The sequence below is a fragment of the Eptatretus burgeri genome, chromosome 4 (genome assembly GCF_056783735.1).
Source record: "Eptatretus burgeri isolate ZD-2024b chromosome 4, Ebu_testis_v1, whole genome shotgun sequence".
NCBI classification, from domain to species: domain Eukaryota; kingdom Metazoa; phylum Chordata; class Myxini; order Myxiniformes; family Myxinidae; genus Eptatretus; species Eptatretus burgeri.
In genome coordinates this window covers 129,006,486-129,021,541 of record NC_140964.1, presented here as the reverse complement: position 1 = coordinate 129,021,541, position 15,056 = coordinate 129,006,486, and the positions used below count along the sequence as shown (strand labels likewise).

At 43.8% G+C, this 15,056-nt stretch overlaps 1 protein-coding gene across 1 annotated transcript; it reads right to left on the bottom strand.

The window, feature by feature from the left end:
- Positions 1-1,446: 1,446 nt before the first annotated feature.
- On the bottom strand, positions 1,447-9,395 carry LOC147029098 (receptor-transporting protein 2-like; the record flags this gene model as incomplete). Its single annotated transcript, XM_085876577.1, has 3 exons — positions 1,447-2,391; positions 7,021-7,203; positions 9,229-9,395. Coding segments are annotated over 3 exons (717 nt in total), but the record flags the coding sequence as incomplete, so codon positions are not given.
- Positions 9,396-15,056: the final 5,661 nt, after the last annotated feature.

The window sequence follows — 15,056 nt, the reverse complement described above, 5'->3', positions numbered from 1 at the left end:
CAAAGCTAAGGACAAGTGCTCTATCCTCATACCTCAGTACTTCTGGTCTGTAGTATGATCCTTAACGGCGAGTATTGGACTCAGGTTGATCTGCTTGCTTCAGTGGTACAAAGATCACCCTCTGGAGACTCGCAACGTAACTGGCCAGTTGGACATCACTTTGTTCACACTTATCGAGGCAACAGAGCCTGCTTTGAACATGATCACATCACTTTGTGAGCGTTTATCGGGGCAACAGAGTCTGCTTCGAACGTGAACACATCCGACTTCAACATAAATTTGTGCTCTGCTGGGGTCTTATTAAGAACTGGATACATGAGAAACATTGCCAACTTGAAAGTAGTGAGTTAAGGTCAAACGACATTGAAACCTGTTATGTGTAACTTTTAGGAGTTTTGAAAGCATCGAGAGTTTCATTTAAAAATCATTGTTATGGAATGTTATTCGATGGTACTAATGTTTGAAAGGTAGACAGTCAGGATTAATAAATTACTTATTAAATATCCTTCTTTGTCGTGGTTTCACCTGTTAAACAATAGAGGGAACATATTTTTGTCTGTAAAGCTTTTCTACCATGCTACCCCTCCAGGTAACTGGGGCACTCGCTTCGGTGCATGGAGGCAGCACATAACAGTGTGCAATGCTGGTGTTTCAATGTGGGCATTTTTGATGTGAAAATTGGTTTACTGATTACTTGGCCTGCCTGAGAAACACCAGGATTACAGTTTATAGCTGGGTCAATATTCAAACCCATGCTCGAGTACACAGCTCAGAGTTGAGTGTACATATCTTTCTCGCCTCGGCTATCCTATCAGCATATTCCACAAGTACTGTATACTCCACGAGATTGTAACAGTGCTTTTTTGCAAATGGAGCTGGTGATGCCAGTCTTCTCTCTGAATTTCTGCTGAGGGCAGAAATTTTGAATTCTCCCAAGGAGTTGGGGGATAACTCCCATACTCTTCCTCAAAAGATGGCGCAATTGATTCGGGCAGACAGCTAGCTTGCTTCACGCCTCGCCCAACTGGCAGTGCACCTTTTTTGTTGGAATGCTCATTTGCAAAATACCAATGCAACATTTTAAAGACCGATGGAAAATCGAACATGGACTCGACACCTCAGAGGCAAGTGTGTTCCCTCTGCACCATCGTGATTGATCAGACAGCAAGTGTGTTCAGTTACCAAGCAGCTAGCTAGCGCTTGCCAAGCTGGCCGTTCCTTAACACTTTCAAATGGAGTGCTTGCTTGAGTGCTTAAGCCACTTGGCAAGTGCTCTCAAAGAAACTTGGTGATTGAACACACCCCGGGTGTAAAACATTTAGCCACACGCACTCAATGCCTATCCTGGCGTTGGACACTCCTGGGGATGGTGGAGCCCGTCGATCAGATTTAAAGATCACTTTTAGTTGATGTAAACATTGACAAGTTGGCAGCAACAACCATGGAGACGTTTAAAGGAAGATTTAATAACATGGTGGAACACAGAAATAAAAGCGAGGACATTAACCATGATTTCTCGAACTCAACCACGCCAACTGTGGAAGGTGGAATAGAAGGGGGTAAATGGATAAAGGAAAATAGACCCAAGGGGTAAACGTACCGGAATAAGGAGCAAGGGAAGAACCACTTGATGAAATTGGTGAATTGTAGGCTGACACAGCCAGTTCAATGACTCCTACTCGAGAAATCTATCATATAGATATAAGCAACTAATTTACATAGAATGTTTGCACATTTCAATGTAGCTCCACCTTTCTAATCCGTTTTGTAAAATCTTTCATCATTTGATGCACATTAAAGAAAAAACAATCAGAATTATTACTCCAGCATGAGATGTAAACTCAAAAGGGAGGTCATGTTAAGTTCATGCCCTGAAAACACAACAGCTCTAAATTTGGGAATCTAAGTTGCCATTGTCAGGATGGGGTAAAGCAAGTGGTCACATTCTGGTTGAATATGTGATTATTTTTCCCCTCCAATACTTGCATTTCACTTGCCTGCTTATTCACACTCCTAAAAGCTAATTAGAAAGGTTGATTAGTTTCAGCACAGACACCAAGACGACAGGCCTCACACAAATCTTGGCGGTGTGGTGCACCCATCTGGGCTCTTCGGCTGTTGTCATTGTTACCAACTGCACGATGCATTGGAGCATCATAATAGATTTTCCTAATACGCTTCTTCAGACGGCTCAACACTACTTCCCTCTCATCCTCATACCAACTTGGTTCAACCATCACAATGTTGGAAGGAAAAATACATATTGCACATGCTTGTTTAAAGGTCCGCACACGTACGACTCCATGAACATCGTTCCTCGGCAGGCGAAAGTGAAAGATAACCTTTCCTTCTATTGAAGTCCATTTGTGTTGACATGTTTCGCAGAAGAATCTGGATGAAGAATTAAGACAATGATAATTATTGGTGTGTGTGTGTGTGTGTGTGTGTGTGTGTGTGTGTGTGTGTGTGTGTGTGTGTGTGTGTGTGTGTGTGTGTGTGTGTACACATTTATTAGCAAACATCATGCACAAATCCACTATCAGAGCTTTGGGGGCGATGCAGTCCCCCACATCTTTGTAAAGCGGCTCACCTACATTTGACTCCCCCACCTTTTGTAAAATTGTTACATTAGCCCCATTCCCCCCTCCAGTTTTTCTTGAAAAGTAAACGATCCATGTAATCAGTCATTTCATTTCCAGTGTGAGGCTGGTGTTGGCTTAACAGTTAAGTTACGTGGCTTAAGATCTTCGGGTGTTGAGTTTGAGCCCCTGTTACACCATTGAACCAGGTGGGTTGACTCAGCCTATCATCATCCTTTTGAGGTCAGCAAAATGAGTACCAGCTTATTGGTAACAGGGGTAATTACATCAGTGCACAGCTGCACCCCCAGAAAATGATGCAGCCAAGCAGACACAGGCTACGTACGAATAAATAAATTAATTTACAGAATATTCTGAGGCCAAACTTTGTAAAACTTCTAAAAAGAAAGATAATGATATCACTTCTGCAAACAAAACAGATAAACTCCATTAAATTTTGCTTTCTGTGAGAGTGTTCCTTTGCAGCACTTCCTCTTTCTGTCACATTTTGTGTGATTCACCTTGATATAATATTGTTGTGGAAATTACTCCTTGTTGTTTATATGAAGCTGCTGGTTGCATCATTATTGGAAGCGTGGCTGTGTCGCTGAGGCAGTGCCCCTGTTCTGGTCCTCATTTTGCCAACCTTGGAAGGATGACAGGCTGAATCAACCCACCTGGTGTTATTTTAACGGAAAACAGGGGCTCAAACTCAAGACCCTAAGATCTCAATCCAGCCACCTCAACCGTTAAGCCAATATCAGGTTTGAAATAACTCCGAAGGGTTAATAAATGCTTGTTTAGTAAAGTTATTCCCTTAATGAGTGTTTTAGAATAAGCGTAAGGTAATTGAATGTAATATTAGACAAGTCTGAAGACGACGATGGTTCACGAGCGGTATTTGACGATGTCGATTGTTTCAGAAGTCAAGGATGAGACAATGTGATAATGTTTGACCAAGTTATAAAAATGATCAACATGATGTGGTACGAGTGACAGGTTATTAGCTGCAAAATGTCGAAAACCCGGTTTCGTTCAACAACTTAAAAAAATTGACCTTTACATAACCTTTAAAGGTCACAAAACAATGTTGTGGATATTAAAATAAGGAAACAGGATACGTGCGATAGCTTATTGGAGTTCGTTCGTCGAAGAAGGTCGAAAACCCGGTTCGATTCCCACAACTTTGAAAATTTGACCTTTTTGACCTTTAAAGGTCAAAGGTCAAGGATTATGACCATTGGTGCAAAACTTCCTCTGGAACATTCCAGGAACAATATAACGTCATATAGGCTATATGGCATTTCGCACTCATCGGATTATCCATACTTTGATGAAATCAGGGTAAAAACAAATTTGAAGGGGGCGCCATGGGCAAGGTGTTCGAGATAGAGAAAAAATGGTTTCAAGACTTTAGTTGGGGAATGACCTCAAGATTATGCATAAAAAATATTGTCATCCAAGCTTTCAAAGTTTGGGCGGTCGTATGATTATGTCAAAATTCGAAATTTTCTAAGTTCGTGACCTTGTGACCTTGACCTTGTGACGAAAATGAAAAATCGAGCTCCGTGGGGCTAGGCAGGTGCCATTGGGCTAACCAAACACCGAAACCACTGCCAGATTCAACAAACCCCTCGGAGAAGATGGATTTTTATGTCAAAATCGCATTTTTCTAAGTTAGTGACCTTGTGACCTTGGGACGAAAATGAAAAATCGAGCTCTGTGGGGCTATGCAGGTGCCATTGGGCTAACCAAACACCGAAACCACTGCCAGATTCAACAAACCCCTCGGAGAAGATGGATTTTTATGTCAAAATCGCATTTTTCTAAGTTAGTGACCTTGTGACCTTGGGATGAAAATGAAAAATCGAGCTCTGTGGGGCTATGCAGGTGCCATTGGGCTAACCAAATACCGAAACGCCTGCCAGATTCGACAGCCCCCCGAGGAGAAGATGCAAATTGAAATCGGCTACCCCCTAAAAACACAATTCGCAATTTTCCAAGTTCGTGACCTTGGGACGAAAATGAAAAATCGAGCTCCGTGGGGCGATGCAGGTGCAATTGGGCTAACCAAATACCGAAACCCCTGTCAGATTCAACAAACCCCTGAGGAGAAGATGCAAATTGAAATCGGCTACCCCCTAAAAACACGTTTTTTGGGCGTGGCTCCGCCCATAATGGGCACACCACGCCAATTTTCAGGAAAACAACTAGATCATGATATAAACCTCCCACCAAAATTTTGTCAGGATCAGATCAAAACCCCCGGAGCTATGCTTGGGACAGACAGACAGACAGACAGACACACAACAATAACGAATATAGTGGTCACTTATTTTTTTTAGTGAAAATATTTTTTCGTGAACCAATGTGTGTCGCTTATGTAACAGAAAGACATGTCAAAACCATCCTCACGTGTGTGTGTAGAATTATCAACCCGTTTGATATTTTATTTCATGTCCTACTTTTTGGAATCTATAAGCCTGGTGTTGGCGTAGTGGTTAGGGTGGCGGCTTGGGATCCAAAAGGTCTTGAGTTCAAGCCCTGTTGGCTGCTTGAATTAATACACACCAGGAGGTTGACTCAGTCTGTCATCCTTCCAATGTCGGCAAAGTGACTACCAGTGTACTGGGCCCAGTGTATGCCCCGGTTAGAATAGGTATACCATATCCCTGTGTCGTAAGAAGCGACCAGGGTTGCGTCAGGAAGGGCATCCGGCGTAAAAACTAAGCCAAATCACTATGCGGATCATATGAATGATCCGCTGTGGCGACCCCTCACAGAAGCAGCCGAAAGAAGAAGAAGAAGAAGAAGAAGAAGAAGAAGAAGAAGAAGAAGTCCTACTTTTTGGAATCTGTCCAAATGTTCTTTTGAAACATCCAACAGGCCATCATGTGCCAAGTTTAGGTGGCAAAAGCCATTGTCATCCCTTTGCGATGATGACACCTTGCAAAATTGGGTGAAAGGCCAGGAAAGGGGTTTGCCGCACTCAGCAGCTGGAATGAGGGCCAATAGTGAGAGGGAAGGGAGGGGGTGTGAATCATCATTAGTGACCAATGTTATAAAAGGCAGGGACAACAAGGCTCGGGGCGGAGAACTTGGAGGACTCGATTCATTGAAGGCTGCATAAATCTGATATGAGCTTGTGGAGTGGAAGTCACGCACCACCCAGCCGACACTATGTCCCATCCACTCCTCCAAGTCATGTCCCTTCCTCCCATCACTCCGGATCTGTGACACATTGCCGGTGGGAGGACACGAACAGGGCGATCTCCATCATTAACCGGGTTTACCAACCATCTGTTCCTGTCTCGTCATTCCCTCAATCTTTCTTTCATTCCTGGAATGTATTTGGGCCCTAAGGCTGAGGCTATTTAAGGATCTGCTGTTCATTCATGGGTTTCCTGGGCTTGTATGACAGTGGTGATTTTTTTTAAAATTGCAATAACTGTTGATTGTTTCCTTCTGTCCCCTCCCCCCGCCCCCCCCCGAACCCCACCCCCAGTGAAATTATTTCTAATTAAATATACATTAATTCGATGCCTTCATGATTTCAAGTGCTGGAAGGAAACCAAAAGTCATACTATTTTTGGTTTACCATACCTTTTAGAGAGTGTGAGTGCTGCTGAAGGAGTTTCTTGGAAAGGGTTAGACTGTGTGGTTTGCCATTGCCTCCCCAGCGTTCTTTGTCCATACTATATTATTTTAAATGCTCAGTGTCAAGGAAGCAAGCAACATATACCATTTTTATAGTCTTTGGTATGACTCACAGGGTTTGAACCACCGACCTCCCGGACTTAAAATGAATATTGTAACCATTACGCCCACATCACCCAATCTGGTGAAAGTTATCCGACCAGACACTATTATCTTTGTCCATTTGATTGTGTTTGTGTCTCAGATTGTTAAAATATATTTTGTTCCCAATTAGGAATGTTCATTTTACTCTGTCAGGGCACTGTGTATTTTGTGAAACAATAAAACAATTAAAAAACTAGAACAGCACTCGGTAGAGCGCATACCACCGCCAGGCTGAACAGTTAACGTTTTGTATCGCACTGATACGTTGGATCTGAATCCAGACCTTAACCAAAATCCAATCGACTTGTTCTTGTCATCTACCCAAATCATCCACCGTGTTTTGTTACAATCCATCCATAACTTTTTGAAATATCATGATATATACAGTTTTTGGCCCGATCCTTGAATGGTGAAGAATCACTTGGAAATGAAAAATAATTTCTCGTATCCTGATGTGGATATTCAACAAAATCAAAATCATTCGTCCTTGTCCGACATCCAACCTGTCCACCAAATTTCATCCAAATCTGTCCACAACTTTTTTAGATATCCTGCTCATAGACAGACAGACAGGCAGACGTGAAAACATAGCATCGTCCACCTTTGGTAGCGGAGGTAAAAATGACATGTAAAAATTTACCTGAGTTTGCATTGGGTCATGTACTGGCGCCATCCATCAGTTAATCTTTGACTGTTGCTGGCTGGAACGAGGGTTTGATCTGCGATTATACTCCAAGAATGGGGAAGATCCACAGTAAGACTGGTGAAAGGTATTTCCCATTCAGTCATGGTCTTTATTCCACAAGTAAAATCTTGCACTTTCCTGGAAGAGAAGAAAGTTGTTCAGGATTTACCGTGAGAAGTATCACAAATTTGTCTGTGAAATATTTGCTGAATAAACCATGTGCTGTATTGCAATGAAACCTGAGGGATGTTTATGTTGTGTGAGTGTTCTTCTGTGACAAGCCCTCAGGACTCGTCAAAAATTTGTTGGCAAATTCTGTCAAGGCACTTTCTTTAAAATCAGGTCAATAGTTTTTCCATTGGTGAGCAAGCATTCCATAAGCACGATTAGTAACGAATCTGTAACCATAATTACATCGTTTCTCCACACCTGACTTGTAATCCCTCTCCATCTCAGTCCACCAGCGGGTGGTGCAATAAGGTACAGATCACGATTCAGATGAGGACGAACAATCACCGTGTTTTTTGAATGTAATTGTCGAGATCATATCGAATTAAAGAACCTGCTCATGTTCCAATTGTACATAAATAGTAGACATACTCAAATTGCAATGGTAAGTAATTAATAAATGTAGTCATGTTGCAATGGTAAGTTCGTTAATTGATATACTCATTGCCCAATCGTATGTAATTAATCGCCATACTCATCGTCCAATACGAGGTAATTAATAGATGTAATCACATTGAAATAGTACTCAATTAATGTACATACAGTTCAATACTATGTAATTAATATAAATACTCGCATTCCAATACTATGTAATTAATATACATATTCACATTCCAATACTATAATTAATAAACATACTCACATTCAAATACTATGTAATTAATAAACACTCATATTCAAATATGATGAAATTAATAAACATACTCACATAGTATGTAATTAATAAACATACTCACATTCCAATACTATGCAATTAATAAACATACTCACATTCAAATACTATGTAATTAATAAATATACTCACATTCCAATACTATGTAATTAATAAACATATTCACATTCAAATACTATGTAATTAATAAACATACTCACATTGCAATACAATGTAATTAATAAAGATACTCACATTCCAATACTTTTTAGTTCATGAACATACTCCATTCCAATACTATGTAATTAATAAACATATTCACATTCCAATAATATGTAATTAAAAAACATACACACATTCAAATATGATGTAATTAATAAACATACTCACATTCAAATACTATGTAATTAATAAACATACTCACATTCAAATATAATGAAATTAATAAACATACTCACATTCCAATACTATGTCATTCATAAACATACTCACATTCCAATACTATGTCATAAATAAACAAACTCACATTCCAATACTATGTAATTAATAAACATACTCACATTCAAATACTATAATTAATAAACATACTCACATTCCAATACTATGTAATTAATAAACACTCACATTCCAATACTACGTAATTAATAAACACTCACATTCCAATACTACGTAATTAATAAACATACTCACATTCCAATACGATGTAATTAATAAACGTACTCACATTCCAATACTATGTCATAAGTAAACATACTCACACTCCAATACGACGTAATTAATAAACATACTCACACTCCAATACGACATAATTAATAAACATACTCACATTTAAAGATGAAATTAATAAACATACTCACATTCCAATACTATGTTATTCATAAACATACTCAGATTCCAATACCATGTCATTAATAAACAAACTCACATTCCAATACTATGTAATTAATAAACATACTCACATTAAATACTATGTAATTAATAAACATACTCACATTCAAATACTATGTAATTAATAAACATACTCACATTCAAATACTATGTAATTAATAAACACTCACATTCCAATACTACGTAATTAATAAACACTCACATTCCAATACTACGTAATTAATAAACGTACTCACATTCCAATACTATGTCATAAGTAAACATACTCACACTCCAATACGACGTAATTAATAAACATACTCACATTCCAATACTATGCAATTAATAAACACACTCACATTCCAATTCCATGTAATTAATAAACATGTAATTAATAAACAATGCTACTGATAAACCTCAGGTCTGATATCGGAGCATGTGCTCGAGCAGCACGTCGCTGCACCCACTTCCCACTGGGACTCCAGGGGAATCCGTCTGGCCATCCCCATCTCCTTGAGATGCTGATCAACCTGCTGGAACCACGAGGAATGTCGTCAGCCCATTGGCCTCCTCCACTCACGAGTCAACCTCGCTGAGAGAATCTGGTGAGCAGGATCTGCGTCAGGAATATGAGCCACGTGTCCAATCAGCCACAGCTGACGTGCACTGACTATGCAGGTAACAAATCTCATTCAAGTGTCTCTCAGCAACCGCTCGTTGGACAAAAAGTCAGGCAAGCGATCGCGAAGGATTCTCCAAAGAGACCTGCGAACAAAGGAATTAAGTCGTCATCTCAGATCCCTGGTCAGAGTCCAAGTCTTACATCGTAGAGCAAGATTGGAAACACCAAGGACCTGAAGACTGACTTTCGTCATCCCGCACAGGTACCGGCAGCACCACACCCCATGATCCAGTGAATCCACGACTCCCCAAGCCTGACCCAGATGTCTGTTGACCTCTCGCTCACAGCCAGCAGAGACATGAATATCACTGCCAAGGTAAGTGAATCTGTCCGTGACCACAACATCCTCGCCACAAATGGGTACAGACAAGATTGCAGTATCCAAGATGTCATTGAAAGCCCGGATCTTAGTTTTGACCCAGGAAATCCCGAATCCCAGTGGCTCCGACTCCTCATTCAGCACTTCGAGGGCCCCCAAAGGGATATCTAGAGTCTCCACAAAGATGACTGCATCATCTGCAAAATCAAGGTCTGAGATCTTGACATTCCCAAACGATGCACCACAGCTTGATCTCTCCAACATCCTCCCCAGAATCCAGTCCATACAAGCGGTGAAAAGTGTGGGGGCCAGTACACACCCCTGACGAACTCCAGTAACAACTGGAAATAAGTTAGAGATGGTATCACCACATCTCACAGCTTTCTCAGTACCAGGGTAGAGTTCAAACATCAGATTGATCAGTTTTTATGGCACCCCACGAAGGTCAAGAATCCTCCAGAGGGTATCCCGATTCACTGAATCGAACTCTTTTCAGAGATCAACGTAAGCTGCAAGCAGCCCCTGCCGAAACTCTCATCTGCGTTCAGTGAGAACCTGAAGAGCAAGGATATGGTCAATCATTGATCTCTTTAGTGTGAAGCCTGACTGCTCTGGACACTGGTGCTCAAGCAGATGGTGGCGAACCCTATCAAAAATTATTTGAGCAAGGACCTTGCCTAGCACAAGAGCAGCGTCACCCCTTGATAGTTGTTGCAGTCTTGACGATCAGCGTTCCCTTTCCAGAGAGGGAAACCAAGGCCCCTCTTCCAGTCAGTTAGGATGATGCCTGTGTTCCAGGCAGAGCACAGAACTGCATGCAACGTCATGAGTACAGCATTTCCACCAGCCTTGAGAAGTTCAGCATGGATGCCACAGATCCCAGGAGCTTTACCCCATTTCAACCGGTTCACCGCAGTCTTGTTTCTACAAACGAAGGTGGATCACAGTTGATTGGAGGGTCAGCAATAGGGATAGTAACACCGCTGACATCCAACTCGACAGCTGGTCGATCAGCCTGGTACAGCTGTTACGGATCTGGCAGCTATTGCACACAAACAGACAGCAGTCCCATAGTTCAGTTATTTCGATAAGTATGTGTTTATAGTTAGAATCCATCCCCTATGTCTAATGGGAATTTCGTGTGTGCGCTGAGTTATTTTATAGTCAGGTTTTTTTTTTAATAGCTTTAAATCTTCATCCTTCGTGTTCGCGCCATCGCCATCCATCACCCACGTGCAGCGGGTCACGTACAGGGGTGAGGTTCCCTCCACCCATCGTGAGCTTGTTCAATCAACGGCGGTTGGCACGACAGCCGAACCGAGATCGCCCTCCCCGCTACAAGGGTGGATGGAGAATAGGGTGTCCCCTGGTTGTTCCGTCTGGGTTCTCAGACAGGCACGGGGGGAGGGTGGTCGTTGCCCCTCCCACCGGACCACCCCTTGTCCAATCAGGGAAGCTCATCACCTCAGGGCTGGCTCCGCCTTAGCCAGATGGAGTGTTCGGCCTGACCGATGAGGGTGGCCACTAGACGCCCGACAACCCCTCGTCCAATCCAGAGGGGAGTCCCTGAGAGCAGCTCCCTCGACCCGTGGGGGAAAAGGAGGAGAAAAGAAGGTTCACCCGGTCGTGAACAAGAAGAGAAGAAGGAGAGAAAGAAGAAGCCTCTTCTTGCCTGCTGGTGTTCTCGTCTACCCACGGGTGCTCGTCTCGTTCGGTCTGTTCCCGTGCTGGCTGGCATCCGTTGCATCGTTCCTGGTTCCTGGTGCTGCATTGTTGGCGGCGGGTTCGAGTCCCGCCACTGGACAAGCTCGACCAGACCGCACGAGGCGGACAGGTGCAAGAATAGGCCCCTGCCCTCAGCTCGCCTTTCCCTCCTGAGCTGAAGGGCTAAATAAAGGCCGCGGCCACCATTTCTTTGGGTGTGTGTGTGTGTGTGTGTGTGTGTGTGTGTGGCGCCAGTCTGCTAAGTAGAACTGTTAAGTGGACCATCTTCTATGTTCTCATCCAAACTCTCTCTTCCTCTTATGTGGTGACTTCAATTGTCATCACGCCAGTTGGCTAGGTGTGGGTACCTCTCTCACCTGTCATGGCACCTCAGCAAAAGCTTTCTGCGACTCATTAGGACTGACTCAATCGATCAACTTCCCGACCCGGATCTCAACCAATGGTACTCCATCTCTTCTGGATCTGATTTTGACAAATTTCCCTGACAATATCTGCTGCTCTTCCTTCGCTCCAATCGGTTCTTCTGACCACGTCCTTGTCAAAGTGGACATCTCTCTGGCTGTTATCAGAGAACCACCTCACCGCCGTCGAGTCTGGCATTTCACTCAAGCCGACTGGCAGGGTCTCCGAGCAGCCATCAAACTTACAGACTGGTCTCCTATCACTACTTTCTCAAACATCAACTCATCCTGGAATTCTTTCAAAGAAACTTGCTCTCCCTCATGCACAGATTTATCCCCTCTCGTGTTCAGTTGTCTTACCCTTCCTCCCGCCCTTGGTTTACTGAAGCTTGTGGTGAGGCAGTTGTCCTGAAACAACTTGCCTTTGCTTCATGGAAAGCAAACCCAACTGAGGGCAATCTCAGTTCCTTCCACAAAGCTCGGAACAAGTGTGTATCTCCCCTCAGGAGAGCCAGAAAACAACATCTTTCTCATCTCAAGTCTGAACTCTCAAACCTCTCTCCCTCCTCAAAATCCTGGTGGCGTTTAATAAAATCTGTTTCTGGTGTATGTTCCGCCTCCATCCCCTCCCTTACCTCAAATGGCCGCACTGCTGATACCACACGTGATAAAGCTGAATGTCTAAACTCGGTGTTTGCAGCTAAATCTTGTGTCCAAAACCCATCACTTTCTCTACCCACTTTACCCAGTCGCACCCAACTGTCCCTGGACTCTGTATCCTTTTCTCCTGACAAGGTGGAGAGCTTGCTTTCAAACCTCGAGTCAGATTCTGCAACCGGTCCAGACGGCATCAGCCCACGTGTCCTCAAAGCCTGCTCTTCTGCTCTTGCTCACCCTCTCTCTGTTCTATTCACCCTCTCATTTGCCCAAGGTCATCTGCTATCTGCTTGGAAATCTGCTAACATCACTGCCCTGCATAAAAAAGGTCCAAAAACAGATCCCTGCAACTACAGACCAATCAGCCTTCTCCCAATCATCAGCAAGGTTATGGAATCCATCATCGCTTCAGACATGAAATCCTTCCTCTTCTCCAATGGCTTGATTTCCAATCATCAATTTGGTTTCAGACCAGGTCACTCTACCCTGGATATTCTGCTTCTGCTCTCCCATCAATGGATGGAGGTCCTCAATGCCAGACAGGAAATCCGAGCCGTATCCCTGGACATATCACGTGCTTTTGACATAGTCTGGCACCCTGCACTACTCACCAAACTCTCTTCCCATGGTATTCAAGGCCATCTCCACTCATGGCTCGCAGACTTCCTCTCCTGTCGCAGCCAACGTGTGGCCCTAAATGGAGTTCTTTCATCCCCTCTTCCTGTGCAGGCTGGAGTTCCTCAAGGTAGCGTTCTGGGCCCTGTTCTTTTTCTGGTTTTCATCAATGATCTCTCGGACTCTCTGGAAAATCCTCTATTTCTCTTTGCCGACGACTCCACCCTCTGCCGAACCATCTGTCATCCCTCAGACCGGCAAGCAGCAGCTTCTTCGCTCACTGCAGATCTGGATAAAATCACAAACTGGTCCAACACGTGGAACATGTCTTTCAATCCAGACAAATCTCACACTCTCACTATGTCTCTTCAAAAGGACCGTTTAGAAAACCCCCCCATCCACTTTCTCAACAATCCTCTGGAAGAAGTCTTTTCTTTCAAGCTTCTGGGTCTCACTATCTGCCACGACCTTTCCTAGGAAAGTCACATTTCCAACCTCGCCTCAAAAGTCAGTCGCCGACTGGGAATCCTCCGTCGTGCAAAGTCCTTCCTCAGCCCTCTTGAGCTCCTAACCACTTATAAAGCTTTTGTCCGTAGCCTGATGGAGTACTGCTCTCCCCTCTGGGCTGATGCTCCTGCCTCCCACCGTTCTCGGCTTCACGCTGTCAAAACCAGGGCATTTAAGATCATCGGCATCTCCCGCAATGAAGCTGAGTCTCTGGGCCTCTCACTCAATCACCGCAGGTTGGTCGGTGGTCTTTCTGTCTTCTACCGACTCCTCTCCAGCCTTGCCCCCCCCTGCTCTCTCTGCGATTTGTCCCCACCACATTTCCACAGGGCGCTCAAGGTCCGCCAACAACTCCCTTCTGGTAAAACTACCAAAATCATGAATCACTGCTCATCTTCACTCTTTCATTCCTCTTTTTTCCCACTTTTGGAATAAACTTCCTCACTCTATTCTTTCCCATTCTTCTCTCCAGGCTTTCAAAACAGCTGTTCACCACCACCTCTTATCTTCCCCCATCCAAATCCTCGATCTTTTCTACCCCCGATAATCCACCCAAGCCCACTTCCTTCAATTCCCCTGCTTTCCTTCCTGAAAGTCCCTGTAATGTCCATCTTCTATTCCCCATGTTCCCCGTCCCATCCCTCTCCCTTCCACAGTTCACCTAATGTCTGTTCCCCACTGTTTTGTCCCTTCCACTCCCGCCCCTCTTGTCTCATGCCCCCTTGCTATGAGTTGTGTGTTCGCTCTCATATGAGCCTCGACAAGGTATACAAAAAAAAGAAAAGAAAAAAAAGTGCTTATCGCTCACTGTACATTGCCTGCATTTCTTTTCTTTCATTTCGGATAATTCTGCTCTTTGTGTGTTCCCCTCCCCTATTATTGTTTATAAATTAACCCCCGTGTTAAATGTTCCAGCTCGTTTTTCTGTGCTTTCTCCCATTGACGCAGCACGGTGCATATCGAGAATTAGTGAGTCCGTCGGTGCCATAAATCGTTCATTTGGTCCGGCACGGCTTTGGTAACTTCCGCTCGGTTACGCCGGATCCGAGTCGGTGACAGCGACTGTACATCCACGTACAGAGACAGGAAAAAGTCGGCCGAGGGTGTGACTTCCCTGGTAATTTGACGACGTGGGTACTTAGGTATATTGAAATTAGGCAATTAACCCTACCCCACACCATCAGAGAATTGGCGATCACGGTCCTTCAAGTGGCCCGTCGACGACGGAGTTATCCGGAGTGACGACCTTTTAATTCTGGATGTTCGGTGAGAGACGGCTCTACTGCTCCACCTACTGGTCGTTTATCGCCAATGAACCCCGGCCCACAACACAGCCAC